The sequence below is a fragment of the Acipenser ruthenus genome, chromosome 44 (genome assembly GCF_902713425.1).
Source record: "Acipenser ruthenus chromosome 44, fAciRut3.2 maternal haplotype, whole genome shotgun sequence".
NCBI classification, from domain to species: Eukaryota; Metazoa; Chordata; class Actinopteri; order Acipenseriformes; family Acipenseridae; genus Acipenser; species Acipenser ruthenus.
The window spans coordinates 9,536,216-9,561,980 of NC_081232.1; the positions used below are offsets into that span (position 1 = coordinate 9,536,216).

The window sequence follows — 25,765 nt, forward strand, 5'->3', positions numbered from 1 at the left end:
CAGTGTGGAGTAGTGGTTAGGGCTCTGGACTCTTGACCGGAGGGTCGTGGGTTCAATCCCAGGTGGGGGACACTGCTGCTGTACCCTTGAGCAAGGTACTTTACCTAGATTGCTCCAGTAAAAACCCAACTGTATAAATGGGTAATTGTATGTAAAAATAATGTGATATCTTGTAACAATTGTAAGTCGCCCTGGATAAGGGCGTCTGCTAAGAAATAAATAATAATAATAATAATAATAATAAAAATCTGTTCCTAGCGGGATCATTCTAAAAATAGTTTTGCAATGCTTACTAACAATTAATGGGAGCAGTTTGAATTGATTAATGACAATCTCGTGTTATTTATTATCGACTCTTCTCTCTCTCTCTCTCTCTCTCTCTCTCTCTCTCTCTCTCTCTCTCTCTCTATATATATATATATATATATATATAGTTACACAGGGATGGTAATCAGACTCCCGTTGCACAGCAGTGTGATCCAGTCCTGGTTTCACTAGGAGTTTAATAATCAGACACACCTGAGCTTGTTAGCTAGACACGCTGGGGGCTGATCAAGCTGGTAGTAAAACCTGGAATGGATCACACTGCTGTGCAATAGGAGTCTGATTCCCAGCCCTGCAATAATAATGCTGGTTATCCTCACAGGGATGGGAATCAGACTACCGCTGCACAGCAGTGTGATCCAGTCCTGGTTTCACTAGGAGTTTAATAATCAGACACACCTGAGCTTGTTAGCTAGACACACTGGGGCTGATCAAGCTGGTGGTAAAACCTGGACTGGATCACACTGCTGATCAAGCATTGAGATGTTGGGCTGTTGGTCCTATATCACGATACGATACATCATGTAAAGAAAGAATCAGGATTCATTGATATACAGTGAATCCTGCCGGGGGAGAAGGGAGAGGGGATAGGGGATGGGGGAGAGGAGATGGGGGATGGGGGAGACGGGATGGGGGGGGGGAGGAGATAGGGGATGGGGGGAGAGAGGAGAGGAGAGGAGAGGGGGGAGAGAGGGATGGGGCAGGGGAGAGAGGAGTGGGGGAGAAGGGAGAGGGGGAGGAGGAGGGGAGAGATCTCTTCTTTCTCACCCGTGTCTCGTTCCCTCAGGTGTTGCGACAAGCGTCTGCGATAAAAACGCATCTTCCGGCACTTTGAGATTAAATATATACTTAGGGGAACACGTGCAGTTTGAAGTTTGAAGAAAAAAAAAAATAGCTTTTCTGTTTTTGACTTTTTATTTATTTATTTATAGGTCAGAGAAGAGAAGCCGCCTTATCAGTGTGTGTGTCAGCAAGGGAAGAAATGGAACCTGCCTGCATCAAAGTGGAACCGCCAGAACCTGAACCCGTGTGTCTTAAACAGGAGCCAGAACCTGCCCACGCTAAAGAGGACCTTCCGGACCCCGTCCACCTCAAAGAGGAAGCGGGTGAGCTCCGCCTTGTCCACGTCAAAGTGGAGACCGCCGAGGACCACGCTCAAGAGGACCCTTTCGAATCGGAAACGGTACGCGTCAAAACCGAGGAGGAAGCGGAGGACGTGTCTGAGACTTCACAGGGCTGTATTGCGGAGAGTATGAATGATCTGGGGCTGATCCATGTTAAAGAGGAGCCAGTCGGACCCTCCCTGCCTCCACCTTCCGGTAAGCGTCCCAAATACCCGGGAGGACCTTACCGGTGCAGCGAATGCGACAAGAGTTACATCGACGCCAGGAAGCTGAAACGCCACCAACTGGTCCACACGGAGATGCCTCACGGCTGCCCGGACTGCGGCCGGCAATTCGCCCGGCTGTCTAACCTCGCCAGACACCAGGAGAGCCACTCCGAGGAGAAGCAGTTCATCTGCACGGAGTGTGGCATCGCCTGCAACACATTCAGCGCCCTGAAGACCCATCTGGAGTCCCACGCCGGGCTGAAGCTGTACCACTGCCCCGACTGTGACAAACGTTTCTCCTACCTGCGCAACCTCAAAGCCCACCAGCGGATCCACACGGGGAAAGTACCCTACCTCTGCTCGGACTGCGGGAAGAGTTTCAATCACCTGGGGACGCTGAAATCCCACCAGCGGATCCACACGGGATCGAAGCCCTACGTTTGCAAAGACTGCGGGAAAAGTTTCAAGCAGCTGGGGCATCTGAACACCCATTGTCTCCTCCACACGGGGGAAAAACCGCACTCTTGTAAAGAGTGCGGGAAAGGCTTCAAGCACCCGGGTACCTTAGAGTCCCACCAGCGTATTCACACGGGAGAGAAGCCTTTCCTTTGCAACTTTTGCGGGAAGCGCTTTAGGCACGTGCACAGCTTTAAAAAGCACCAGCGATTTCACACAGGGGAGAAGCTGTATCACTGTGACGGGTGCAACAAGACTTTCACCTCCTCGGTGAAACTCAAAGACCACCAGTGCGCCTTCTGAGAATGGATCGATCTGTCTTTGTTGACAGGGCGAGCCTCGCAGCCCTAGAGGCGGCTCGGGAGAGCTTTTGCAGAACGTAAAATGAGGAGCAGTGCCGGAAGTTTTGCATCACGCCGTGGGAAGAACCGTTCCTAAAGCGAAACGAAACCTGCTGAATAATGTTAATATGGTGAATTGCATATGTGGTTTTCCTATGTTTAACAGGAAAAAAAAAGCCTGTTGTGGCATTTTGTAGTTTCTTTGATCACATTATGATGTTGACTATAATATCTAAATTATGTTCCTATATATATAATATATCATTTATTATAATTTCTTTTAATTCTGTATCAATCCTAAAATTCTAGGCTATGCAAAACTTTTGCCCAGATCTGTATGTTGCTTTAGTCTTATATATTGGCTGATTAAATCAGTTATTTTAAAATCACTGATTTAAAATCGTGATTTGAAATCACTTGATTTCAAAAAAGTAATAATTTCAATGTTTCTTTCATTACCTATTTCATCTAGTTTCTAAAGGAATATACATGAAAAGCGTGTTTTTAAAAACACACTAACGACTTACTGTCTATGAACTCAAATGTGTTTATATTCATAATAATGAATTATGAAACACGCGTAAGTTCTCTTGCTGAAGCGAATTCACGTTTGCCAAGTTTTGTAAGTTAAGGGTATTTCTGGAACCTATTTACTTAAACAGAGAATAAACTCAATAGATCTTTTATCATTATTATTATTATTATTATTATTATTATTATTATTATTATTATTATTATTATTATTATTATTAATCAGTAATCCGTCACATATCCGCCCTGATCAATCTCTTCAGCCACGTTAGTCTGTTATTGAACAGAGAAGATTAGTTCAGAGACTGGAGATCCCACAGAAGTTTTCGGACTCTGTGTTGTGTGTGATCGCTGCTGGCAGCGTCGCCTGAGCTGTTCAGTGTGTCGATTTGTGAATGAATCCGGTTCGCCTGCAGGGGGGGTATCGATTTCAGCCTCCGTCCGGATCTCCTGCCCGTCGCTCAGCAGCGAACGCACGCCCCCCCACACGGCAGACGGACACCCCGTCTCAAGCATGGGTACCCCGTGTCTTTCTAAACCAGGGGTTTAGGGGGGAGCTCTCTGATAAAAGCTGTATCTCAAAACAGGAATTGTGTGAATCTAGTCATCGTTCCAGCTGTGTGTAACGGTGTTACAGATCAGAGCAGTTATAATCAATCAATCAATCAATCTTTATTTTATATAGCGCCTTTCATAGTGGAGCATCATCACAAAGCGCTTTACAAGATGCAGTAACAAGAAGAAAATCCATAATATTTTAAATACAGAGACATGCATCATACATGATATATTATTATGTATTTCTTAGCAGACCAGGGCGACTTACACTTGTTACGAGATATCACATTATTTTTTACATACAATTCCCCATTTATACAGTTGGGTTTTTACTGGAGCAATCTAGGTAAAGTACCTTGCTCAAGGGTACAGCAGCAGTGTCCCCCCCACCTGGGATTGAACCCACGACCCTCCGGTCAAGAGTCCAGAGCCCTGACCACTACTCCACACCGCTATAATACATTTGTAGTCAACTGGAAATGTATTAACACATTCAGCCAATAGGATTGTGTAATTGATTAATTGATTAAATAATTAATGAGTTAGTTAATTGATTTGATTGTCTTAACCCACACGGGCCCGGGGATGAAACCAAAAATGATCGAATTTATAATAAGGTGGTGTTGTGAACTTCATTTCGGACGTGGTGTTACAACAGGTATATAACAGCTGTGTATCTGTTAATAATAATCTATTGCAAAACTTCAAGGTGTGTCGTCCTGTTTCTCTGTCTGTTTGAAATGGGTTGCATGTGTGTCCTGTTGAAGTCATGACGTTGTTTTTTTAGTTGGGTAGAATAGACAGACATTTTGATTAAAGACCCGAGCAAGCACTTTGAAAATGTTGTCCCCACTTTTTGTCCGGTAAAGAGATATGTTGCAGTGTTTGGGTCGGCTGAAATGATGCTCCCATCGTTGAACTTGCTAGAAGACTTTTAACTTGAGTGAAGTAAAATGAAATGTATAATATTTAAAATGCGGTACGCTGTTGAGATGAGTTGAATAAACTACACTTACATTTATCTCATATGGTTTATATATATATATATATATATATATATATATATATATATATATTTTTTTTCTCTTCTAAGAATTTTATTCAGGCTTCAATTCTGCAAACGGGGGGGAAAATGAGTCCTGTTAAAAAAAAAAACACAAAAATCTTAAACAGCTGTCTTGAATTGTCAACAAATAAAATTGCTTAACCACACATGTTTTGTCAGTATTTTCTATCCCATGTCTGTTGACGTTTGCGCTATGCTGTATTTTTTTCAAACAATGTCACACATTTTATTTAATTTTTCCTTGTTGTAAAGTTGAAGAATTATACTGGGACAAAAATATTAGTGGAATCTAATGAGTTACAATGAATCTCTGCTAGATGGCAAAGTTTATGAGCAGTGGGGTGGTGATCGATAGATTTTATATTTCTCATAGTTCTGTATCAGGGCTTGAAACTAGCTCTATAACTTTCTCAACCTCACTGGTTTAGGTGTATTAGTTAAATGGCCAGGCAGTGGAAATTTCAACAGTCATACCCCTGGTGGATCTTATCAAAGCGTGAAATAAGCCCTCACTCAGCCAGTGAGTCTGTCTGTTACGGAAAATATCAAGACTAACCACAAGTCTTTATATTATGTCTGAAAAGCCATATATTTGTTCATAATTCTGGGCGTTTACCGCCTTGATCAGAGTCAAGCTTTTACTGTAACGTGTACTACTTCTAGCCAGCATCATCAAATGAACAGCTACTTTATTTTGAGTTTTATATTTCCTGCAATTATCTTCTAGTACAAACCTGCAGGCTGTGTGGTCCCAGTGGTTAAAGAAAAGGGGTCTTGATACCAGGAGGTTCAAATCCCGGCTCAGCCACTGACTCCCTGTGTGTGTGCGTGCGTGCGTGCGTGCGTGCGTGCGTGCGTACGTGTGTGTGACCCTGAGCAAGTCACTTCACCTCCTTGTGCTCCGTCCTTCAGATGAGACGTCAAACAAACGAGCTCCTATTGGAAGTGACTCTGCAGCAGCAGCAGCAGCAGTTGCTGATGATGCAGAGTTCACCCTCCTAGTCTCTGGAAGTCACTTTGGATAAAAGCGTCTGCTAAATGACTCATCCTTAATAATAATAATAAAAATAATAATAATATCAGCCGTGCAAAAGATGTGATACCTACCAGAGCAGAAAATTACAAGCAGAGGATTCTTTTAAACTGTTTGAAAACGTGTGTGTGAAACGGGGGGGAGGGGATGAGTTATTCAGTATTAGTAAAGTAACTGTCAAGGGTTTTGTTTAATGTGCTACTGTGGTGAGAATTTTGTGGGTTTTTTTTTTAATTGTGTGTCAAGAAATATGCAGTAATGTTGCAATGACTGGAAAACATATGCAAGAGCAAGAAAGGAAACTTTGTGCAAGTAGATTTAGAAAAGCCTATGATCTAAGGGAACTTGCTTGATCTCCTGTCTCGTTATCCTCAAAGCAGTGTGGAGTAGCGGTTAGGGCTCTGGACTCTTGATCAGAGGGTCGTGGATTCAATCCCAGGTGGGGGGACACTGCTGCTGTACCCTTGAGCAAGGTACTTTACATAGATTGCTCCAGTAAAAACCCAACTGTATAAATGGGTGATTGTATGTAAAAATAATGTGATATCTTGTAAAAATTGTAAGTCGCCCTGGATAAGGGCGTCTGCTAAGAAATAAATAATAATAAAGTAAGATGTGACACTGGCTGCATTGAGGGGTATTTTGAGAAGCATCCCCAATATTATTCTTAATTTCTTAGCTGACGCCCTTATCAAGGGCGACTTACAATTGTTACAAGATATCACATTATTTTTTACATACAATTCCCCATTTATACAGTTGGGTTTTTACTGGAGCAATCTAGGTAAAGTACCATGCTCAAGGGTACAGCAGCAGTGTCCCCCCACCTGGGATTGAACCCATGACCCTCCGGTCAAGAGTCCAGAGCCCTAACCACTACTCCACACTGCTGCCCTCAGTTAGGCTCAGAGTCAGGGCTGCACGAAACGACTTCAGGCTGGTGTCGATCGGGCTGATTTCACCCGTTCAGAGTGAATTAAGAAACAGCTGCTTGGGTTTGTGACGATCGCTGCTTTTTCTTCAGACTCTGCGGAGAACAGCAGCCCACACAAACCCGAGCAGCTGTTTCTTAATTCACTCTGAACGGGTGAAATCAGCCTCACCTGATTGTCAGCGTGGTTAAGAATTCTCTTTAACGCAATAGGATATTAATAAACGTGTAATAAATGAATAATATTAAATATCTCTTTCAGCAGTTCTCGCTGTAATCTCCTTGTCGATTTGTTCTCTTGGTAAAAGAGAAAGCCGTATCATAAAATTCTAGAGTTGTTTATGTAATAAGCAGGCTCAATAAAGACAGCAAGGTTTGTAAATGTGCATCTTTATTGCTAAAAGCACTTGCAGTGTATTTTTAAACACAAACCGTTTAATGATACAAGGAAGCAAATCGAAAATAGGACAGAGTGCCGAACAAATGTGATAAAATGATCTGATCAATTATTTCATCCCCCTCACATCAGCAATTCCTCCGCACAGCTGCTCAGGAGAACTGAAGGTTCAGCTGGAGTCCTCGATCCCACGGCCGAGCCAGCTTCCTCTTCCACACCCTGGAGCTCCAGAGCGGATGTCAGCGAGCTACCGCCATCTGGTGGACAAAGGCCAGCACTGCGGGTGTCCGCTCTGAGCTCACTGTGGCCGGTTGGGTCCGTTGGAGAGCGATGAGGAGAAACAGTCCCGGATGGTTTCGCCTCCCTAAGGAGCGCCAGAGCCTCCCTTTGGAAATCCCCAACGCAGATTTTTTTAATACAGATTCCCAGATAAGGTAAAGAAATAAGAAACTAGGTCAGGTGGACAAAAAAGTTTTATCTTGTATCTTGTTGATTGGAGCATCCATTGCTACATATAAGAAGGCACTCTGGATAGTGAGGGGGTGGGGGGGGAGCATTGTAGCACAGCTGGAATGATTTTTCTTTCCTCTAACCAGGGGCAGATTCTTCGACCCTCATAAACTAGCAGTAAGCAAAGCCCGCAAGCTTGACTCCCAAACTGGGTTGACCCGACTACTCTTCCTGGCTGCGGTTGCCGCTGGAACTCGAAGGCTCCAGCCTGGAGTAGCCCTTCATCATCTCTGCCACCAAGCTGCGAGGGAGGGGCACGGCATTCCTGGATACGAAGCTCTTCATCAGCTCGGCGCTCATGGGCGAGGGGGTGTACTCCATGCAGGTCGGGCCTCCCAAGCTGGGTCCGCACTCCAGGGTGTAGGAGAAGAAGAGGGTGCCGTGGTTCAGGGCGCACATCTCGCTTAAGTCGGATCCTCTTCGAAGTTTGATGGCGCATTTCCCCAGGAGGTCGTTCCAGCGCTTGTACCACGTGTTGTCCTCGTCCCACACTTCGAACTTCAGCTCTTCGGCCATAGACATCTTCACGGGCCCGAAATCGAAACGGACTCCCCAGACCGGGTTGTCGTTGTTGTAGATCACTGCGGTCTGCACCGTTTTGCTCCCGTAGGAAACTTTGACGAAGGCGTCGGTCTTGCTGGTCGTGTCACCCCACAATCCGGTGGCTTTGGATACCACCACGCTCAGCTTGGCCAGCCCCGGTTGGGTCGGACAGCACTGACTGTTAATGTCAGAGCTCCCCTGGCAGACGCAAGAACAGGGGTCCCTGGCGCTAGGAGAGGAACCCCCTTTGCACTGGCCGGAGCAGGTCTTCAAAAGGGCGTTCTCCAGGATGTAGTCTAGCAAAGCCTGCTTCAGATTGTCCTTCTTGGGGCCCTTGAACCGTATCAGGTTGTGAATCGGGAGCAGGGAGTAGAAAATAACATCCGGGTTGGTCTTTAGACTTTCCATCCATTGCTTATAAGCCGCGGGGTCCGTTTCCCCAGAAAAGAGAAGGTCCGTCGTGCCCGCCTGCCCGCCAGTGACCTCCGAGTGGCGATCGCTGAACATGCTGTGGAAGTTCTGGGCGGTCCCCAGCTTCTTCTGGTCCTTCTTGCAGTGGTGGGCTTCGGTCTTGAAATTGGTGGCTTGCCCGATGGTGGCGGAGGCTTCGAAGTCCAGGCAGTCCTTGACCTCGGTTTCGGAGAGGCCTTTCAGGGACGCTTCGCAGGTTCGGATGGAGGTGGTGCTCTTCACCTTCCCCCCCAGCTGCACTTGCTTGATGAAGTGAGTCCCGTAAACGTCGATCAGGCTGCGGTAGCTCGCGCGGGTGTCCTTGTCGTAGGTCTTGGGAAGCCTCTTGATGGACTTGGCAAATTCTCTGTGAAGAAGAGGCATTTCCACTAGCCTGTAACTGGAAGCACAAGCATGGAAATGGGATTGGGATTGGGATGGGGGAGAGAGAGAGAGAGAGAGAGCTTATAAGTGTCTGTATATTTGCAATAGTACCATGTCTTTCTCATGGTTAAACAATGCATTTGCCATAATTCACTCTGTTACGCCATGTATTTTTAATATGCTTCACCATTCCTCTCTGTGCTTTACAATGCTTCCCTATGCTTTACCAGACCTCTTTGTGCTTTACAATGCTTCCCTGTGCTTTACCAGACCTCTCTGTGCTTTACAATGCTTCCCTATGCTTTACCAGACCTCTCTGTGCTTTACAGTGCTTCCCTATGCTTTACCAGACCTCTCTGTGCGTTACAATGCTTCCCTATGCTTTACCAGACCTCTCTGTGCTTTACAATGCTTCCCTATGCTTTACCAGACCTCTCTGTGCTTTACAATGCTTCCCTATGCTTTACCAGACCTCTCTGTGCTTTACAATGCCTCCCTATGCTTTACCAGACCTATCTGTGCTTTACAATGCTTCCCTATGCTTTACCAGACCTCTCTGTGCTTTACAATGCTTCCCTATGCTTTACCAGACCTCTCTGTGCTTTACAATGCTTCCCTATGCTTTACCAGACCTCTCTGTGCTTTACAATGCTTCCCTATGATTTACCAGACAGAGTATTCATTAAACGTTTTTGGAATGTTTAATTTTGTTATGTCAAAGGCTTCCTTTGGATTTGCTGGTGCAGGAAAGGGTGAAAGGGTGAAAGGGTGCACGATGTTTAAATTCTGCTATTGCAGTCCTTGACCTGCTATTCTCCCCCAAGCAAACAGCCTGGTGGCTTTGTTATGCACTAACTTGGAGGCTGTGTGGTCCAGTGGTTAAAGAAACTGGCTTGTAACCAGGAGGTCCCCGGTTCAAATCCCACCTCAGCCACTGACTCATTGTGTGACCCTGAGCAAGTCACTTTATAATTACTTCCACGCTTCTACATACTGGAGATTTTGTGTCATTTTGTACAGTTTTGGGTTTATTATTTTTTTTTACAAACACTGCAGCGGGCTGGTTGTCTGGAACCTTTATTATTATTATTATTATTATTATTATTATTATTATTATTATTATTATTATTATTTGTTTATTTAGCAGGGGCCTTTATCCAAGGCGACTTACAGAGACTAGGGTGTGTGAACTATGCATCAGCTGCAGAGTCACTTACAACTACGTCTCACCCGAAAGACGGAGCACAAGGAGGTGAAGTGACTTGCTCAGGGTCACACAGTGATTCAGTGGCTGAGGTGGGATTTGAACCGGGGACCTCCTGGTTGCAAACCCCTTTTCTTTAACCACTGGACCACACAGCCTCCTATGTAAGTGTAACCTTTAAAAAACGTTAGCCCATCAAGGGCCCGTCATCAACAACAGCACGGCTTGGAATCACGGTTCTAGCTTCATCCCAAGCTGCTACCCAGCTGCTTTATTACCTGTAATGGGTGCAATGGATCTCGTGACTTGCGAAGCTGAACTTGTCCTTCTTGGTTTTCTCCATCGAATACTGCGCCAGGTTGGACTTGGAGCCAGCCAGCATCATGGAAGCCTTGTATTTCGGACTGATGTCGATATCCAGCCCCACCTTCCAGTTGTTCTCCACACTGGACGTGCTGTCGTTCACCAGGGACTCGCTGGAGTCGTAGACGCTGCTGGAGACCTTCATCTTGCAGTGGGACAGGGCCCGCCAGTCCACCACGGACAGGGGCAGCTTCTGAGCCTTGTTCTCCAGAAAGGGGTTCTTGCAGAGGGTGCAGGTCTTCTTTTTGGTGCGCCAGTCATTGACGTTGATGACGTACGCGCCCTTGCGCACCATCTTCACGATGTCGAACCCTTCTCCAGCCAGATTGTAGCCAGGCACAAACTCGGCTTCTGCGCACTCATTGGCCGTGCCGGTGGTGCAGGCTTCCAAGAGGGCAGGGCGGGACAGGAAGTGAAGCGTCCAGGACAGGAAGTAGAAGACAAGCTGCCTGAGTCGCCTCTCCATCGTCTAGGCTTGTTACACTGGGTGTGAAATTCTGTTGAGGGTGCCGTCAATCTTAAAATAAAAGAAAACAGAGTGTGTTTTGAATCAATTACATGAAAGCTTTGAGCCTGTATGTTTTTTTTCTCTCTCTCGCTGTGTCTAACTTGGCTCTGAGCTGGCTTCGAGCTTGTCTGAAGAACAGCCTTCCATCAAAACTAATTCCATTCAAATCAAAATCTATGATCTTTCAGCACTGCCATTATTCACCTTGTTTGCATTTGTACAGGCAGAGAGAGTAGGCGGTGCTGACAAGAGTTGAAAGGTCACACTGTCACATGATTTTTGGGCAGCAGTGTGGAGTAGTGGTTAGGGCACTGGACTCTTGACCAGAGGGTTGTGGGTTCAATCCCCAGTGGGGGACACTGCTGTTGTACCCTTGAGCAAGGTACTTTACCTAGATTGTTCCAGTAAAAACCCAACTGTATAAATGGGCAATTGTATGTAAAAATAATGTGATAACTGTATAATGTGAAATAATGTATAATGTGATATCTTGTAACAATTGTAAGTCGCCCTGCTAAGAAATAAATAATAATAATAATAATAATAATAATGATTTGCCAGCATTTAGAAGTCTCCAGACAAACTCAAGGCCAGGACTTTGTCATTCAACTCAGCTCGCATCTACTCTAAATATACAGAATTGATCGGGAAAGTAGAGTTAAAACACTTGTACAGCACTGTACTTCACTGTAAGCAATGTGTGAATTAACACAACTGTGTCTGAAACTAGAGGTACAGCCACGGACAACAAATTTGCATCCCCCTCTTTATAGAAATGAACTGATTCAGCTTCATATAGTCCAATGTAAACCTGCTGAATAATGTTCCCTTGTTAACATATTGAATTACACACCCTCTATATAGAATGAACTCCCTCAGCTTCATAGAGTCCAATGAAAGCTGCTGAATAATGTTCCCTTGTTAACATATTGAATTCCACACCCTCTATATAGAATGAACTCACTCAGCTTCATAGAGTCCAATGAAAGCTGCTGAATAATGTTCTCTTGTTAACATATTGAATTCCACACCCTCTATATAGAATGAACTCCCTCAGCTTCATAGAGTCCAATGAAAGCTGCTGAATAATGTTCCCTTGTTAACATAATGAATTCCACCCCCTCTATATAGAATGAACTCCCTCAGCTTCATAGAGTCCAATGAAAGCTGCTGAATAATGTTCCCTTGTTAACATATTGAATTACACACCCTCTTTATAGAATGAACTCACTCAGCTTCATAGAGTCCAATGAAAGCTGCTGAATAATGTTCCCTTGTTAACATATTGAATTCCACCCCCTCTATATAGAATGAACTCCCTCAGCTTCATAGAGTCCAATGAAAGCTGCTGAATAATGTTCCCTTGTTAACATATTGAATTCCACACCCTCTATATAGAATGAACTCCCTCAGCTTCATAGAGTCCAATGAAAGCTGCTGAATAATGTTTCCTTGTTAACATATTGAACTCCACACCACCGAGTTTTCCCAGATACTTAAAGGAAAATCTGACTGGAAAAATGTGACATTTCGAAATCTAACATGAAATACTTACTGTACTGCGGGCTTCCGGTAGACTATTTTTAAATTTTTTTTTTTTAAGCAATATTATTTAGTAGTTTCTTTGATTTACGTGGTTTAATAAGTGCTAAATAATGTTCATATAGTTTTTTTTTTTTTTATTTCAATCTGACAGGGCAGCAGTGTGGAGTAGTGGTTAGGGCTCTGGACACTTGACCGGAGGGTCGTGGGTTCAATCCCAGGTGGGGACACTGCTGCTGTACCCTTGAGCAAGGTACTTTACCTAGATTGCTCCAGTAAAAACCCAACTGTATAAATGGGGAATTGGATGTAAAAAATAATGTAATTGTATGTAAAAAATAATGTGATATCTTGTAACAATTGTAAGTCGCCCTGGATAAGGGCGTCTGCTAAGAAATAAATAATAATAACACTATGTAATACAATTTTTGTTCCTGGGTAGTAAGTGTTATTTCCTAATTGCTTATGCCTCAAAAGTATAGAAAATGGCTATTATTCCCCACAAACTTTGCTTTTGTGACCAGGACAGTGATATTTTGAAATTTACCTATTTCCAATGAGAAAACGGGCGAATTTGTGTCTTTTTGTTCACATAAAGTCAGAAAAAAACAACATATGAATCCAAATTAAGATGTATTTATACTAAAGTAATACAAAAATGACTACAAAAGATTCAGAAGTGAGTAGTTTTTCGAGATTTACGATTATACTGTAAATCACTTTCACGAATCAGCCCCCAAATGTAGTCTCCCATCATGGTCTCGTTATACTGTCCTTCATTGACAGCTCATCCAAGAGCCTCAAAGCCGTGCTGCTCCATAATGGTAACAAGTACCCGTCTCTTCCCCTGGCTCACTCAGTGCACCTCAAAGAGGATTACAACAGCATCAAGACCTTGCTGGACGCCTTGAAGTATGATGAGTACGGCTGGGACCCCCGGAAGGTGCTGATGCCACCACTGCACATCAAATCGGGCCTTATGAAACAATTTGTCAGAGCTCTAGATAAGGAGTCGGCAGCCTTCAAGTACCTTCAAGACTTCTTCCCTAAGCTGTCTGAGGCAAAGGTCAAAGCCGGTGTCTTCGTCGGACCACAGATAAAGAAGATCCTGGAGTGCAATGAATTCCCCAAGAAGCTCACTAGTAAGGGGAAAGCGGCTTGGAACAGCTTTGTCGCAGTGGTTCGGGGCTTCCTGGGCAATCACAAGGCCGAAAACTATGTGGAGCTGGTTGAGACTCTGGTGAAGAACTATGGCACAATGGGCTGTAGGATGTCCCTCAAAGTCCATATCCTTGATGCTCATCTTGATAAATTCAAGGAGAACATGGGAGCGTACTCGGAGGAGCAAGGCGAGCGCTTCCACCAGGATATACTGGACTTTGAACGCCGCTACCAAGGACAGTATAACGAGAACATGATGGGAGACTACATTTGGGGGCTGATTCGTGAAAGTGATTTACAGTATAATCGTAAATCTCGAAAAACTACTCACTTCTAAGTCTTTTGTCGTCATTTTTGTATTACTTTAGTATAAATACATGTTAATTTGGATTCATATGTTGTTTTTTTCTGACTTTATGTGAACGAAAAGACACAAATTCGCCTGTTTTCTCATTGGAAATAGGTAAATTTCAAAATATCACTGTCCTGGTCACAAAAGCAAAGTTTGTGGGGAATAATAGCCATTTTCTATACTTTTGAGGCATAAGCAATTAGGAAATAACACTTACTACCCAGGAACAAAAAAAAAAAAAAAATTGTTACACGGTGCAATTCTAGGTGATGCAAATCATTTGGCTGCAGCTGTAGATTGCATTCTTGGCTACTGCGTGCTTGCTGAATTCTCTGGCTAACTCTTAGTCAATGCAAAGAGAGAGGCGTTAGCTGACAGCTACTGTTAGTACAGGATATGGTCAAAGCTTTGTTTACTGAGACTGCGTCATGCTTATTAAAACAGGAAAGGGGTTGGGGTTGGTAGGCGACATCTCCAATCCTCAGCAGTTCACACGTCTCAAGTCTAACTAATAGATTCACAGCTGGTTATAGCTGGTGTGAAATGTACCCATTGCCGCGTAATATCTATCAAATTCACACTTCTGAAAGACTAGAGTAAATGTCAACTTTTTATTTATTTATTTATTTATTTATTTATTTATTTATTTTTGAGACAAAAATGATTACAGCAAATGTTTGCCTTATTGACGCATGTGTGTTACGTTACACTGCATTTAGCTTCAGCGTGGAGTAGTGGTCAGGGCTCTGGACTCTTGACCGGAGGGTTGTGGGTTCAATCCCAGGTAAGGGGGACACTGCTGCTGTACCCTTGAGCAAAAAATAATGTGATATCTTGTAACAATTGTAAGTCGCCCTGGATAAGGGCGTCTGCTAAGAAATAAATACTACTAATAAAATAATAATAGTTAAACGCAGCTACAGTGCCTATAGAAAGTCTACACCCCCTTTCAAAATGTTCACCTTTTGTTGCTGTATAGCCTGGAATTAAAATGCATTAAAATATATATATTTTTTCATTTATCTACACATCCTACCCCACAACTTCCAAGTGAAAAAAAAATATTCTAGAAATTTGTAGAAAATTAATTAAAAATAAAAACTGAAATAGCTTGGTTGGATAAGTGTCCACCCCCCTTGTAATAGCAATCCTAAATTAGCTCAGGTGTAACCAATCGCCTTCAAAATCACACACCAAGTTAAGTGGCCTCCAGCTGTGTTAAATTGTAGTGATTCGCATGATTTCAGGATAAATTCAGCAGTTCCTGCAAGTTCCCTCTGCTGGGTAGTGCATTTCAAAGCAAAGACTCAACCATGAGCACCAAGGCGCTTTCAAAAGAACTCCGGGACAAAGTTGTTGAAAGGCACAGATCAGGGGATGGGTATAAAAAAATATCAAAGGCCTTGAATATCCCTTGAAGCACGGTCAAGACAATTATTAAGAAGTGGAAGGTGTATGGCACCACCAAGACCCTGCCTAGATCAGGCCGTCCCTCCAAACTGGATGACCGAGCAAGATGGATACTGATCAGAGAGGCTACCAAGAGGCCAATGGCAACTTTGCAAGAGCTACAGACTTTTATGGCCAAGACTGGTCAAAGTGTGCATGTGACAACAATATCCCAAGCACTCCACAAATCTGGTCTGTATGGTAGGGTGGCAAAGAAGGAAGCCACTACTCAAGAAAGCCCACCTTGAATCCCGTTTGAAGTATGCAAAAACCCAACACAGTGCATCACCCAAAGAACACCATCCCTACTGTGAAGCATGGTGGTGGCAGCATCATGTTATGGGGATGTTTCTCATCGGCAGGGACTGGGGCACTTGTCAGGATAGAAGGGAAAATGAATGGAGCAAAGTACAGAGAAGTCCTCGAGGAAAACCTGCTGCCCTCTGCAAGAAAGCTGAAACTGGGACGGAAGTTCACCTTTCAGCAAGACAACGACCCAAAGCACAGAGCCAAAGCTACACTGGAGTGGCTAAGGAATAAAAAGGTAAATGTCCTTGAGTGGTCCAGTCAGAGCCCCGACCTAAATCCAATCAAATATTTGTGGCATGACTTGAAGATTGGTGTCCATCAACGCTCCCCAAGGAACTTGACAGAGCTTGAACAGTTTTGTAAAGAATGGTCAAATATTGCCAAATCTAGGTGTGCAAAGTTGGTAGAGACCTATCCCAACAGACTCACAGCTATAATTGCTGCCAAAGGTGCTTCCACCAACTCAGATGGGTGGAGACTTATCCAATTATAATCTTTCCGTTTTGTATTTTTAATATATAATTTTTTTCTCAATAAAAACTTTTTTTCCCCCTTAACAGCGTGGAGTGTGGTGTGTAGATAAGTGCGGAAAAAAATTATTTAAATGCATGAAACTCTGAGGCACTGACACAACAAAATGTGAAAAAAGTTCAAAGGGGTTTAGACTTTCAATAGGCACTAGCAAAGGAAATAGGATTATTATTATTATTATTTGTTTATTTAGCAGACGCCTTTATCCAAGGCGACTTACAGAGACTCTAAGAGATACATCGCTTTCTCTAGAAGTTAGGTCATATATACCAGCAGTGTGCAGCACTTTGTAACATTTCAACATCTAGCATTAAATACTTACTGTACTGCTATTATGGTTTTCGGTAGACTTTTGCGATGTCATTTTGTAGTTTCTTTGATTGAATGATGTTAAAAAAAATATCTAAATTATGTTCATGTATATAGTGGACTCTCCTCTAGGTAAAATAGCCTTGTGTCCTTTTTACCAATTGAAAACACTTTTTTTTTCTGAATCGAATTTCCATCTCTCTCTTTTTTTTTTTAAAGCAAAGATTCTGAAATTTTAGGAGCCCCCCCCCCCCCTCCCCCCCGGTCACCCCCACTAAAATTTAGTGTACAAATTCCGCTGAGATGAAATTGCACTAATCTGGGAAAACCCTTAATATCACAAACGCTTTGTATAAAAACCTTGTCTTTGACTTACCTCAGTGTGTCCCTCAGAGGTAGAAGCAGTCAGGAGAGTGATCAGAGGTTTGTCTGTGCTTTTATAAGCACAGACAAACTCAAGCAAGGTTAAACCGCAAGGTCTGAAACCTTCTAGATACGGGAAATTGTTTGATTCACCACAGGCTTTTTAATTTGACCAAAACCTTTCATCCTGCCTTCTTCCCCAGTATGTTCTTTTGTTCTCTCTGTCTTATCTTTTTGTTCCATTGGTTAGCAAAAACACCACGAACCAGACAAAAAAGACCTCAAAGATAAAGTAATAAAGGGACATACTAAAGACACATCGAGTTTGATGAATGCATCTTTTATTGCTATAGCTCTTTAAAATAAACAGCGTTACAAACCATTTCATGCTTTAAAAAAAAAAAAAAAATCACTTTTGGGGAAAAAAGATATTTCATCTGATCAGTCAAGGGGGGTCAGGGGGTCACGGGGTCATGAGGTTGGGGGGGGGGGCTGTTTCCAAGGTTCCTAAATCTAATAAGAAGTAAGCACATGGTATTTAAATCTGTGGTTTGCATAATGTCCTAATGTTGCTAGTGCTATTAAACAGACAAGAATAAGGTTGTGGTTCGCACTCCTTTAAAGGAAGAATCACTTTGGGGGGGGGCGGGGGGGGGGGGGGGGGGGGAGGTCTTTCATCGATCACTGATCAGTCATTTTTTTTTTTTTCCTCAACTAGGGGTGGATTCTTCGATCCTCATAAACTAGCCGTAAGCGAAGCCCGCAAGCTTGACTCCCAAACTGGGTTGACCCGACTCTGGTTCCTCCCAGGGTGGCTACTCTTCCCGGCTGCGGTTGCCGCTGGAACTCGAAGGCTCCAGCCCGGAGTAGCCCTTCATCATCTCTGCCACCAAGCTGCGAGGGAGGGGCACGGCGTTCCTGGACACGAAGCTCTGCATCAGCTCGGCGCTCATGGGCGAGGGGACGTACTCCCCGCAGGTCGGGCCCCCCAAGCTGGGTCCGCACTCCAGGGTGTAAGAGAAGAAGATATTCCCGTGATTTAGGGCACACAGGTTCTCCTTGAACCCTTTCTCCAGCTTCCAAGAGCAGCTTCCCAGAAGGTCGTCATTCCACCCGTTGTCTTCATCCCAGACCTCGAACTTCAGCTCCGTGGCCATGGTGAGGGTGACGCTCCCGAAATCGAAAATCTGATTCCAGCGCGGGTTGTTGTTCTCTTGCACGACTGAGGTCCTCTCCACCTTGTCCCCCAAGATGACCTTCACAAACCCGTCCGTTTTGCCGTGGTAGTCCCCCCAGAGTTTCTCGCCCCTGATGACCTTCACCGTCAGCTTGGCCAGCCCCCTCTGAGTCGGGCAGCACATGCTGTTGACGCCCGCGCCGCTGTGACACACGCAGGAGCACGTGTCTCCCAGGTTGCTCCGGGCCCCCGTCTCGCATTTTCCGGAGCAGCTTCGCTGGAGGCCTTTTCCCAAAATGTACTCGACCAAGGCCTTTTTCAGGTTATCCTTGACGGGGCCTTTGAAGCGAATCAGATTGTGCAGGGGCTCCAGGGCGTAGGAGACCATGTCCGGGGTGGTCTTCAAGCTCTCCATCCACTCCTGGTAAGCGCTAGGGTCCGAGGAGGAGGAGAAAAGGAGGTCACCAGAGGTGGCTTTGCCCCCAGTGATCTCGGTCTGCCGGTCGTTGAAGGAGTCGTGGAAGCTCTGCTTGTTGTTGCTCTTCTTCTTCAGCTCCTGGCAGTGGTGGACTTTGGCCTTCATGTCCACTGTAGCCTTGCCAGGCACTGTGGCCTCAATTTCCACGTCAAGGCAGTCCTTCACGTCGTTCACGGTCAGCCCGTCCAGCGAGGTTTTGCAGGTTTTGATGGAGGTAGTGGCTTTCACTTTGCCGCCCAGCTGCACCTGAAACGTATTCAAGAAAAAAACTTCTCTTATATATATATATATATATATATACAAAAAGGATTTCGCTGCTCTAGAAAGAGTGCAAAGAAGAGCGACCAGAATTATCCCGGGTTTAAAAGGCATGTCGTATGCAGACAGGCTAAAAGAATTGAATCTATTCAGTCTTGAACAAAGAAGGCTACGCGGCGATCTGATTCAAGCATTCAAAATCCTAAGGTAGGTAGGGAGAGAGAGAGAGAGCAAGAGAGAGAGAGAGAGGGAGAGAGAGAGAGAGGGAGAGAGAGGGAGGTAGGGAGAGAGAGAGAGCAAGAGAGAGAGAGAGCAAGAGAGAGAGCGAGAGAGAGCCGTCCAGCCACCTTTTGGATAAAGGAGCTCTTTAGACTATGTAATTACCATGGTTTGCCATGTCTTCTTAATATGCTTTACCATACCTCTTTTCCTTTCTGTTTTTTTTGTTATATTCTTTACCATACCTTTTGGGTTTTATAATGGTGGCCTATGCTATAGAGAGCTGTTTGAAGACACTGAGATGTTTGTCATTGAGTCTGTGTTTCTGGTCGTGTTTCTCAATTCTGCATTATTCTGTGTTTTAATTGTTCTGGGTGATTACACACACACACACAAAAAAAACATGTGAATTGCCAAAGCCAAGTTGTTTTCGCATCTGTGTCTCTGGTTTTGTAATGACTGGTCCTTACCTTTTTGATATAATGCGTTCCGTAAGTGTCGATGAGTTTGTAGTACAACTGCTTGGTCTGGCCGTTGTAGTCGCATGGGAGTTTTTTCGCTGTGTTGGCAAACTCTCGGTGGAGTCTGGGTTCATCCACTACCCTGTAACTGGAGACAAGACAGCCAGATTTGTACATTTTATGACATTGACTGGACTGAGCCATGGAGGATGTAGTTCAAGCCCTTGCATGCACATTTATTAACGAAATAAACAAAACAAACACAGGGGACCACTCAACTCAACAAGAGTGCTGTAAACTACACTGTGTTTAAATATGAAGCTTGTATTGTAACCCTGTGCTGCCCTGTAACACCTGTGTGAGTCGCCTGGGATAAAGGCGTCTGTCAAATAAATAATAATAATAATAATAATAATAATAATAATAATACTAATTATCAAAAATAAATAAAAATAACAACGGACACGTGAAACGGTCACTTCTTTGTACAGGACAGAGCGTCTCCATTAGTGCTGAATTTAGAGATATTATTACACTTTGCTATGGGAAACTTTAACAAGCGGAAAAAGACAGCAGATACTGCTGACTGGGCAGGGGTCTTTATTATTATTATTATTATTATTATTAGTTTATTTAGCAGACACCTTTATCCAAGGCGACTTACAGAGACTAGGGTGTGTGAGCTATGCATCAGCTGCAGAGTCACTTACAACTACGTCTCACCCGAGAGACGGAGCACAAGGAAGTCAAGTGACTTGCTCAGGGTCACACAATGAGTCAGTGGCTGAGGTGGGATTTGAACCGGGGACCTCCTGGTTGCAAGCCCCTTTTCTTTAACCACTGGACCACACAGCCTCCTTTAAAACCTACCTGTAAAATCTGCAGGAGGTCTCGTGGCTGGTGAAGCTGAACTTATCGCTCTTGGTCTTCTGCATGGAGTACTCTGCCAGCCTGGAATGGGATCCCGCCAACATCAGGTTCCCCGATCCCTTCAAGCTGCTGATGCCCAGTTCGGTTGACCAGTTGTTCTCTATGGAAGATGTACTGGCGTTGACGAGGGACTCGCTCGATTGGTGGACGGTGCTGGAGATCTTCGAGCTGCACTTAGGAAGGAGACGCCAGTCCACCACGGTCATAGGAAGCTTCTGAGCAACGTTGTTCAGAAAGGGGTTCTTGCAGAGGGTGCAGGTCCCGTCTTTCCTCTTCCAGTTGTTGACGTTGATGACGTACGCTCCCTTGCGTTCCATCTTCACGATGTCGAACCCTTCTCCAGCGAGGTTGTAGCCCGGCACAAACTCGGCTTCTTTGCACTCAGCGGGGGTGCCGGTGGTGCAGGCTTCCGGGAGGGAGGGGCAGGACAGGAAGTGAAGCGTCCAGGACAGGAAGTAGACAAACTGCCCCTTCATTATCGTGGGGAAACTGGTCTAGAAACCTGTCAAGACGAAGAAGGATAAAAAAGGTATTATTATTATTATTATTATTATTATTATTATTATTATTATTATTATTATTAATATTGAAATGATCAGGAGCCAGGAGTTTGAGCAGGGTTACAAACTCACACTAGCCCTGCTGCTGCTGCTGCTGCTGCACCCAGTCCTGGGGTTCAGAACTCCCCTCAATGAAGTCTAGTATTATTATTATTAATATTGAAATGATCAGGAGCCAGGAGTTTGAGCAGGGTTAGAAACTCACACTAGCCCTGCTGCTGCTGCTGCTGCTGCACCCAGTCCTGGGGTTCAGAGCTCCCCTCAATGAAGTCTAGTATTATTATTATTAATATTGAAATGATCATGAGCCAGGAGTTTGAGCAGGGTTACAAACTCACACTAGCCCTGCTGCTGCTGCACCCCATCCTGGGGTTCAGAGCTTCCCTCAATGAAGTCTATTATTATTATTATTATTATTATTATTATTATTATTATTATTATTATTATTATTATTATCATTATTATTATTGAAATGATCAGGAGCCAGGAGTTTGAGCAGGGTTACAAACTCACACTAGCCCTGCTGCTGCTGCTGCTGCTGCTGCACCCAGTCCTGGGGCTCAGAGCTCCCCTCAATGAAGTCTAATATTATTATTATTATTAATATTGAAATGACCAGGAATTTGAATACTGAACCCACTAATAACTGGTTGATTCTTTTGACGTTTTACAGATTGCCCCACAATGCTATCACCATGCATTTACCACAGTTCACCCTGGATTGCTGTGTTGATTGAACTGCAAAGAGCACTAACAAAAAAAAAAAGGATGCTTCATTCTAGTCACTGTTTTACACTTCAGACAGCACAGGGTTTCCGTTTTGATAATGGTGTACCAACACCCCTCCAATGAGCCCGTCTGTTTCCTGAGAAACTCCCTCCACTTATTTTACAAATAAATTATGTTCATAAATTTAAAAAAATATTTTGAGATTTAGAAAAAATCTATTAATTAGCTTTGTCATATCTCTCTGTGCTTTACAGTACTTCCCTATGCTTTACCATACCTCTCTGTGCTTTACAATGCTTTCCAATGCTTTAGCAGACCTCTCTGTGCTTTACAATGCTTCCCTATGCTTTACCAGACCTCTCTGTGCTTTACAATGCTTCCCTATGCTTTACCAGACCTCTCTGTGCTTTACAATGCTTCCCTATGCTTTACCAGACCTCTCTGTGCTTTACAATGCTTCCCTATGCTTTACCACACCTATCTGTGCTTTACAATGCTTCCCTATGCTTTACCAGACCTCTCTGTGCTTTACAATGCTTCCCTATGCTTTACCAGACCTCTCTGTGCTTTACAATGCTTCCCTATGCTTTACCAGACCTCTCTGTGCTTTGCAATGCTTCCCTATGCTTTACCACACCTCTCTGTGCTTTGCAATGCTTCCCTATGCTTTACCAGACCTCTCTGTGCTTTACAATGCTTCCCTATGCTTTACCAGACCTCTCTGTGCTTTACAATGCTTCCCTATGCTTTACCAGACCTCTCTGTACTTTACAATGCTTCCCTATGCTTTACCAGACCTCTCTGTGCTTTACAATGCTTCCCTATGCTTTACCACACCTCTCTGTGCTTTACAATGCTTCCCTATGCTTTACCGGACCTCTCTGTGCTTTACAATGCTTCCCTATGCTTTACCGGACCTCTCTGTGCTTTACAATGCTTCCCTATGCTTTACCACACCTCTCTGTGCTTTACCATGCTTCCCTATGCTTTACCGGACCTCTCTGTGCTTTACAATGCTTCTCTATGCTTTACCAGACCTCTCTGTGCTTTGAAATCTGTAGAATGTGAATTCAATAATACAGATACATATGAAGAGGTTAAAAGCAATAAGATCAATAAATTGGTAATGCAAGAACAGACCTAGCAAGAGGAAATCCTAAAATGCACAAAGAAAATCACCCTATGCGAATGATAGTCAGCACAATTGATAACCCAACACACATAATAGCTGAAGTAGCAGAAAAACAACTTAGGTCGCACGTTGAGAAATTATCAAGCTATGTTAAGGATACAACACCATTTTTAAAAAGACTTGAATCAATAAAACACAGCCTTCCAGAGAATACAATTTTATTTTGCATGGATGTAAAATCCTTGTACCCAAGTGTCCCTCGTAAAGAAACTTTAGAAGCTTGTCAAAAAGCACTAGATGATAGACTAGATAAATCAATACCTACAGCAGAGGTGCTGAACAGGATCAACGTAGTTTTAGAAAACAGTTATTTTACATTTGTTGATAAGAATTACAAACAAAACGATGGTACCGCAATAGGATCTAAATTAGGAATGCATTTTGCCAGTACATACATGGGGAAATGGGAAGAACAATTACTTAGAAAATCGGAAAGAGAACCTTTAGAATACGTTCGGTTTGTAGATTATATTTTTGGGGTTTGGACACATGGAGAAGAATCTCTTTTCCAGTTTTCATAAAATGGCAAATGAAATAAGGTGGACCTTCGATGGACAAGGAAAGAAATATAATTTTTTGATCCCATAGTAAAACTTGAAGAAGGTTCAATTGAGACTGACCTCTTCTGTAAACGTACTGACATGCAGAATACGAGGAATATGCTCTAAAGAAAGTGACTATGTAAAACAGAGAAATGTATTAAAAATAAATCTTAAAAAAAGAGGATACAAAGAAAGAATTATAGAGACGGAGTTAAGAAAAGTGGATAAACTAAAAAGAGATGATCTACTAGATTATAAAAATAGAGATAAAAAGGTCAAATGAGTCCCATTAGTAATGACTTACTCTAAACTTTTGGCCAATATTTCTAAGATAGTTTGGAAACACTTGCGGATTCTACATAATTCAGAAAAATTAAAAAAAGTATTTCTTAAGGCCCCAGTTGTAGCATTCAAAAGAGAAGCGAATTTAGGTGATATTTTAGTTCACAGTAAACATAAAAGAATAATTGACAAAATAGGTTCTACGAACATGTGCACCAGTAGATGTAAAGTGTGTAAATACATAGACAAAAGTAAAAATATAATTAAACACAAGAACACATACCCACTAAAAACTAATACTGTAAAAATAGCAATGTTGTTTATGGAATAGCCTGTGAAAAATGTGATGAAATCAAATATGTTGGAGAGACTGGAACTACTTTATATAAAAGAATTCAGAACCGCCTTTCATTAATTAGAAATAAAAAAATGAATGAACCAATAGTACAGCACTTCACCAGTCAGGGACATGAAGGATGTAAAGTTTGTAGTATTAGAACAGCTCAAATTAGACAATGCGACATATAGAAGAATAAAAGAAAGTAAATGGATAAATAGGCTGAACACGATTATGCCAGCGGGACTCAACAGAAAAGAATGAACTAATTAACTTCAATAAATATATAACATTTAAATAAATAAACAAAATTCATTCAAAAGTTGTGCACGCTGATGCGCTGGGGAGGCCAAATCTAGACTGATCCTCAGAGCCAGCATCGCATGATATAATAAAAATATAAGTTTATATAAAGTGGTGTTAATTAGAATTAATACAGATTCAAAGATAGAAGTAGAAATGATGTCACAATATATAGAACACCATTACATCATGTAAAAATAAATCATGGATTTGAATGTAATCAATAACAAGTAGTTGTCATGCCGTCAAAAATCTATAAATACCTCCAATGTTACTGGGGAGTTGGTTCCAGACCCTCACGATTCTCTGTGTAAAAAAGTGCCTCCTATTTTCTGTTCTGAATGCCCCTTTATCTAATCTCCATTTGTGACCCCTGGTCCTTTTTTCTTTTTTCAGTCCCCTGGGTCGACATTGTCTATACCTTTTAGGATTTTGAATGTTTGAATCAGATCGCCGCGTAGTCTTCTTTGTTCAAGACTGAATAGATTCAATTCTTTTAGCCATATGTGTTCAAATCTACTCATAGACCCAAGTTTATTTAGTTTTCATCCCTTCAGGTAGACTAGAGGGAATTATTCCCCAGCGAAGCCCCAATTGTGTCAAACTATTTAGGAAATTAATAATAATAATAATAATAATAATAATAATAATAATAATAATAAATGAGTCATTTAGCAGACGCTTTTATCCAAAGCGACTTGCAGAGACTAGGGGGGTGAACTCTGCATCATCAACAACTGCTGCTGCTGCTGCTGCAGAGTCACTTCCAATAGGAGCTCGTTTGTTTGACGTCTCATCTGAAGGACGGAGCACAAGGAGGTGAAGCGACTCACACACACACGCACACACACACACACACACGCACACACACACACACACACACACACACACACACACACACACACACACACACACGCACACGCACACACACACACAGGGAGTCAGTGGCTGCGCCAGGATTTGAACCTCCTGGTATCAAGACCCCTTTTCTTTAACCACTGGGACCAGCATGCCTCTGTTGATAATAATAATAATAATAATAATAATAATAATAATAATAATTTTCTCTACTGTAATAATTAAATACAACTAAAGTAGAGATTGCGCTACATATAAAACGCTTTGTAGAAAAACCTTGTCTTCAACTTACCTAAGTGTATCCTGCAGAGGTAGGTGCAGCCAGGAGAGTGATCAGACGTTTGTCTGTGTGTTTATAAGCATGTGTTTGAGAGACCCTTATAAATACTAGAATCCGTCTGATTGGCCACGTGAATTCTAATTCAAGCAAAATATTTCACCTCCTCCCATTTCCAAATGCATCGACCACCAAACACACAGAAGTGCCACGTTTA

General features: G+C 43.1%; 3 protein-coding genes across 3 annotated transcripts in view; 1 reads left to right on the top strand and 2 right to left on the bottom strand.

The window, feature by feature from the left end:
- The window catches only part of LOC131709726 (oocyte zinc finger protein XlCOF26-like), a 6,553-nt gene extending 535 nt beyond the window's left edge, over positions 1–6,018 (top strand). The window contains exon 2 of the mRNA XM_059012503.1: positions 1,257–6,018. Coding sequence (XP_058868486.1) covers positions 1,307–2,413 — 1,107 coding nt within the window. The 5' untranslated portion in view covers positions 1,257–1,306 and the 3' untranslated portion in view covers positions 2,414–6,018. The remainder of the gene's footprint in view (positions 1–1,256) is intronic.
- Positions 6,019–6,959: 941 nt separating this feature from the next.
- LOC131709737 (perforin-1-like) lies at positions 6,960–16,985 on the bottom strand. Its single transcript, XM_059012540.1, has 3 exons — positions 16,959–16,985; positions 10,337–10,938; positions 6,960–8,870 (listed from the first exon to the last, which is right to left on the bottom strand). The coding sequence occupies exons 2-3, from the start codon at positions 10,885–10,887 to the stop codon at positions 7,640–7,642; spliced, it is 1,782 nt and encodes a 593-aa protein (XP_058868523.1). The 5' UTR covers positions 10,888–10,938; positions 16,959–16,985; the 3' UTR covers positions 6,960–7,639.
- A 290-nt stretch (positions 16,986–17,275) lies between these two features.
- On the bottom strand, positions 17,276–25,659 carry LOC117399009 (perforin-1-like). The gene is made up of 4 exons (XM_033998099.3): positions 25,564–25,659; positions 20,409–20,970; positions 19,548–19,686; positions 17,276–18,846 (listed from the first exon to the last, which is right to left on the bottom strand). The coding sequence occupies exons 2-4, from the start codon at positions 20,942–20,944 to the stop codon at positions 17,761–17,763; spliced, it is 1,761 nt and encodes a 586-aa protein (XP_033853990.2). The 5' UTR covers positions 20,945–20,970; positions 25,564–25,659; the 3' UTR covers positions 17,276–17,760.
- Positions 25,660–25,765: the final 106 nt, after the last annotated feature.